The sequence below is a fragment of the Pholis gunnellus genome (assembly GCF_910591455.1).
Source record: "Pholis gunnellus genome assembly, chromosome: 23".
Lineage (NCBI taxonomy): Eukaryota > Metazoa > Chordata > Actinopteri > Perciformes > Pholidae > Pholis > Pholis gunnellus.
In genome coordinates this window covers 5203671-5209670 of record NC_136550.1, presented here as the reverse complement: position 1 = coordinate 5209670, position 6000 = coordinate 5203671, and the positions used below count along the sequence as shown (strand labels likewise).

Genomic DNA, 6000 nt, shown 5'->3' with positions numbered 1-6000 from the left:
TTATGGTTTTGGAGAAGAACAGAGGAAACCTCTGGGTGTCTTTTAAACTCTGCACAGAACACAAAACCCACAGTTCATTATGAATAAATTCATGAGAAAAGACTGACACGGTACAAAAGAACAGGTTAGCTGACAAACTAGCTAACGTTACCTAAAACAAGCAGTCTGTCTGCTTGTGTAACCGGACGTTTAGGAGAGCCGTTAGCCACTTACTGTACTCTTCTTTGTGCGTGAGCGGGTAGACGAATATGGGGTATAACGCCGCCGCGACAGCCGTCATAAAGCCTCCAAAAACCAACGCTATTCTCTGATTTTTTGACATTTTAATGTTGGACTGGGTGCTACACTTTCACCTCCAAGCGCTCGCGGTGTTTACATATAGTATTTCCGGTGTAAAGGTCACACAAAACTCAAGCGTTGATAAAATGCGGCGTCAAGCTAGTTTGGTCCTTTTGATCTTCCGTAGCAAAGCGGGTCACATGCTGCAGCACAACAACAATAAGGAAGTCTGGGTGAAGATTTAGGAAATGAGACGTTTTTTTCTCTACTTTCGTGAGCTAGAAAGATGAGAAATTTAGCCGTTGTTGTGTTTTTTCTTTGTTGCTGTTACACAGCAGGAGAAAACCAACCAATTCAAACATTTGTAATTCCTCACAGCCACATGGATGTTGGCTGGGTGTACACTATTCAGGTAAGATTCTGTCACCAAACTCTTCACAAGGTGTTAAACTTGACAAGTATATAGTGCACAGCCTGCTATTTAACTATTTCCTTTAACCAAACCACTAATACCCACACATTGAGGATGAATGTGTGTATTTTTCATTTCACATATGAGTGTGTATTTCCCACAGGAGAGTATGCACGCCTATGCAGCCAATGTGTACACCAGTGTGACCGAGGAGCTGTCGAAGGCCGCAGACCGCAGGTTCATCGCCGTGGAGCAGGAGTTCTTTCGACTGTGGTGGGACACTGTGGCCACAGACGCGCATAGGAAACAAGTATGGTACTCCCATATTGCACTCATAATTCATAAAGTTTGCAAGAAATAGGACAAGAGTGCATCAGAGGTTGAGATATCCTGGTTTTAATCTGAAAAAAAATGTTGGACGGACCCTTTAAACATACAGTACTTAACATTTTATGGCTTGCTTTGCTTTCTAGGTACGTCAGCTCGTTAAAGAGGGTCGACTTGAGTTCATCATCGGGGGCCAAGTGATGCACGACGAGGCTGTAACTGATCTAGACGACGAGATACTACAAATGACAGGTAGTGCGCCGCGTTTTCCTGCGCCTGTAAATGTCGGTGTGAGAGAAGAAGATGCGTAGAAACCTTTGTTCTTCTGTCTCAGAGGGACACGGTTTCCTCTACGAGACGTTCGGGGTGCGTCCTCAGTTTTCCTGGCACGTGGATCCATTTGGAGCCTCTGCGACCACGCCGGTCCTCTTTGCCCTGGCCGGCTTCAACGGCCACCTCGTCTCCCGCATTGACTATGACCTTAAAGACAGCATGCAGAAAAACAAGGTATGAGTTGATGCTACTGCCACCAGTGAATGGAATACTGGTAGAAATTCACAAATTGTACAAGCTTCACCGCAGTACACATTTGCAACCGAAAGAACACATTCCTTTTAAACACTATCACCAGAAAGTAGATTGGCATTGTGAAACTAACTTTAAAATGCTACTAAATAGTTGTTTGTTTTTTGTACAGAAACTTCAGTTTGTATGGAGAGGTTCTCCGTCTCTAAAAGAGAAGCAGCAGATCTTCACTCACACGATGGACCAGTTCAGCTACTGCACCCCATCTCACCTGCCATTCTCCAACAGGTAGTCCATGATTCGACTCTTTATTGGTAACAGACAGACGTGTAATTTTTTACCATAATTCTAAATTTATATTTAATAAAATGGTATTATTGAAAAGGAAACCTGTTCTTTCGTCTTAGCTCTGGTTTCTATTGGAATGGAGTTGCCTTGTTCCCCGATCCGCCTAAAAACGGAGTTTACCCCAACATGAGCCTGCCCGTCACCAAAGACACAGTCCAGGCCTATGCCAAGACGATGGTGGAGAACATCAAGCAGAGGGCCGCCTGGTTTAGGACGAACCATGTGCTCTGGCCATGGGTGAGTACAGGCACTTGTGGCGCTTTAAAAAAAAAAAAAAAAAAGATTGTATAATATGTATAACTAAAATATCCTGCACTGTCCTCGTGTTCCAGGGCTGTGACAAACAGTTCTACAACTCATCTGTCCAGTTCAACAACATGGATCCTCTGATGAAGTACATCAACCAGAACAGCAAAGAGTTTGGTGTGACAGTCCAGTATGCCACTGTTGGTGAATACTTCCAAGCCATCCACCAGTCAGATCTCGTCTGGGAGCCTCGTGGGAGCGAAGATTTTCTACCATATTCCACTGGTAAGAATTTAAACCCTAAAATATAAAGCGCCGCCTGTTTATCTAATATTATCTACTGTGGCTTATTTAATTCCTAGAACCGCACCAGGCGTGGACGGGCTTTTACGCCTCCAGAAATGTTCTGAAAGGAGTGGCGCGCCAGGCCAGCTCCCAGCTGCACGCAGCCGAGACTCTCTTCACCCGGTACCGAGTCAGCTTCCCCGACGGACCTGTGACTAAAGACTGGGCCCTGGGTAAACTGAAGGCGCTTCGCTGGGCTGTCTCAGAGGTAAGTCATCAAAAATATATGACTTCTTTTTAACAGAAAAATGAAGCAAATCGCGTCAGTTCGTGGTCAAATACATGATCAAAATGAATTCATCATTCCAATGAATGTGTGTTTTAGGTGCAGCACCACGATGGCATCACCGGCACCGAGTCTCCCAAGGTGGCCGACATGTACTTGCGGCATCTCGTGCAGGCCGCGATGGGAGTGGATGAGCTTCTGGCCGCACTCATCCTGCTGCCCCACAACCTCGGATTACCCAGCATCCTCGGCAGCCGCAACCACAAAAAAGGTGTGAACACAATGCAAGGGGACTGCGGCCTAGATTGGCCTGCGACAACTTGTGCTTTGAGCTAAATGCTAACACATAGCATGAAGAGCAGTCAACACGTTTTTGCCATTATTTTAAATAAACAAGTCCTTAATCTCCTCACGCCAGGTGTTCATCAGCCTTCGGAGCAACATGTCATTGTTTACAACCCGTTAGCATGGAACATCACCACCATCGTCAACATCACCGTATCCTTACACACTGCAGCCGTCTTTGATGACGACAGACAACCGGTGCCTGCACAGGTTGTTTATTTGTTTTTAAAGACAAACTGACCGTTAACAAATGTTCAAATGTGGTCTGAACTATGTAACTTTTTGCTGAACTTTGCTGGTTACATGCGGCAGTTCCAGGATAATGATAGATCACAGCAGTAGCAGTAGCATCAAATAGAGAAGAGAGAAATGATGACAGCAGTAACATCCGCCTCTGTCTGTTACAGATCCAGAGGTCGGCGCACTCCAATGCGACCTACGATCTTTTCATCGTGGTGGAACTTGGAGGCCTTCAGCACAGGAAATACCTGATTAAGTTATCCGAGAAGAAATGCTCCGGGAGGAAGTGTGGCCGGACTTACGACGCCGAAGGGGTTTCGTTCGAGAGGCGCAACATCTGGAACTCGACGAAAACGGGGAGGAGGCTCCTGCCTGTTATGAATGAGTGTTACATGCTGATGTTTGACCAGGATACGAATCTACTGCACAGCATCACTTATCTGTAAGAATCTACAGATTATGTTGCGCCGCATGCAGATATACTTAAATGCTTTTAACTCTCTGAACTTTTCCCTCTGTGTCGTCCTTGGCAGGCAAGAAAAAAGGAGAGTAACGGTGACGCAGGATTTCTGGGAATACCACGCAAATGGAGACGCAAAAGCAGGGCCCATCTCGGATAACTACGTCTTCAGCGCTAACGGGTCAGCCGTGCGGGCGTACGAGGCTGTGGAGATGGAGATCATCCCCGGGAAGATTGTGACCGAGATCAGGCAGCGCTTCTATAGGTGGGTAACAGTGAGCCAGTTTGTGGTGCGGTAGAAATGAACCCGAACTGTGACACTCTTTCTCACAATCTGGACACATTGCATCGTCTAGAGAGGAAAGCGATGAAGACTACGCCTACTCCATCACCACCCGCGTCCCAGAATGCTTTGGGAGCGGACCGCGGTGCCACAGGCTGGAGCAGACCTATTCGCTGGGGCCCCTCCGTCTCAACACGGAGGTCGTCCTCAGGACCAGCTCCTCCTTGAAGAACAACAGGACCCTGTACACAGACGACAACGGCTACCAGATGATGGAGAGGAGATACAGGAATTACACCAATAACACTTTAGCAAGAGTAAGTACCTGGATTTCTAGAGGAAAAACACTGGTTTTATTATAGAATAATCAATATATGTAATGTGCTTGTTGCAGAACTACTTCCCCATGGTTCGGGCAGCCTACATTCAGGATGAGCTCAGCAGACTGGTGCTCGTCAGCGACAGAGCTCACGGTGTTTCCAGCCAAGCCGACGGACAATTAGAGGTACCGTAAAGCCCGCAAACGCCTATTTCTCATATGGTGTCCACTCACACGTACGTTAACGTCCGCTGTGTCAGGTCATGCTCCACCGCCGTCTTTGGAACAACGTGCCCTGGAACCTCGGCTACAACCTGACCCTCAACGACAGCTCGGTGGTGAGGCCCGCCCTGTGGATGCTGCTGGGCTCCATCGGCGTCACTTCCAAGCTCTACCAGAGGGAGGCAATAGAGCTGCAGCACAGACCTCTCATCATGCCCATTGACCAACCTCGTGAGTGCTTGTCTTTTTAGGGCTGCAAACTGGCATCAAAAATGTCATTTTAGGTTGGGTGTTTTTAGCAGTTTTTTCTCATGCACACTTAGAGAGATCCTGGAAGGAGAAGGAACCCAGAGGACGTTCTCCCGTGCGTTCGGTGGTCCTGCCGCCCAACCTCCACCTGCTCAGCCTCAGCATCCCCGGATGGAACTACAGCTCTGATCACGATGTTCACCTCAGCCGCTTAAACTCAGGCAAATACTGGGGTTCTTGTTTGCACTGGGGATTCACTTCTGAAACGCGTATTCAGTTTTGTTGTGTGATGTACTTCTAGGTAAGGATTTGCACACGGAGCCGGACTACGATCGGGTCCTGTTGAGAATCATGCATCTCTTTGAGGAGGGAGAAGACCCTGAGCTTTCAAAGCCAGTCACAATAAACTTGAAGGTGCAAGAAAAATACTTTCTACGTATTAATGTCATATTATTGCAAGAGGAAAGCCTCTGATCATCTTTTTTTTCTGTTTCAATGGTTCTTTTCTGTGTGAGCAGGATGTTCTGCAGGGCATAGGGGAGGTGAAGGAGCTGGAGGAGCGTTCTCTGACAGGAACCTGGGACATCACCCGTCTGCAGAGGTGGAAGTGGAAGACTGCAGATAACGTAAAAACAAGTGAGAAAGACTTTAACATGTACATTTTATGCAACACGAGTTTCCTCATCCGTTTACGTCCCTTGTTGTTTGTGTTTTCTTCGTCTCAGGCAGCAAAAGGTGTCGCCGTGGCGGAGACGAGGCGTTCACTGTGACCATCTCGCCCAAAGAGATCAGGACCTTCTTCGTTCACTTTGCCTCCAGGAACATTTCGGGGGAACCGTCTTCTGTGAAGACAGCCAATCTTTAAACATAAGATGATAATGTTTTTAAATATTTGATCTTTTGCTGCACTGTTAATTAATACTTATTTTTGCACATTGTGTTCGTTCGTTGATTCACACTGAATAAAGAGATTATTTTTCATGTTTGTTCAAATGTCTGACTTCACTGGCCAACCAACAACACGGTAAAGTTAGTCTGATATTGGAGATTTGTATTACATTATAGATGAGAAATGTACATGGTGTAGAATGGAATAAATACTACACATAATTAAGTGTCTATAATTTTCATGGGCATATTTTCTACTGAATAAATAATAATAAATATAAGACCT

The 6000-nt window shown here is 46.3% G+C and overlaps 1 protein-coding gene across 1 annotated transcript; it reads left to right on the top strand.

Annotated features, from left to right (window-relative positions):
• The first annotated feature begins 496 nt into the window (after positions 1 to 496).
• Positions 497 to 5807, top strand: man2b2 (mannosidase, alpha, class 2B, member 2). The gene is made up of 19 exons (XM_079185043.1): positions 497 to 691; positions 855 to 1001; positions 1165 to 1270; positions 1353 to 1525; positions 1716 to 1831; positions 1951 to 2128; positions 2224 to 2422; positions 2500 to 2690; positions 2808 to 2979; positions 3127 to 3263; positions 3461 to 3735; positions 3827 to 4018; positions 4110 to 4353; positions 4431 to 4541; positions 4616 to 4808; positions 4901 to 5047; positions 5128 to 5240; positions 5345 to 5462; positions 5552 to 5807. Exons 1-19 carry the CDS (start codon positions 566 to 568, stop codon positions 5689 to 5691), a joined length of 3078 nt encoding a protein of 1025 aa, XP_079041169.1. The 5' UTR covers positions 497 to 565; the 3' UTR covers positions 5692 to 5807.
• Positions 5808 to 6000: the final 193 nt, after the last annotated feature.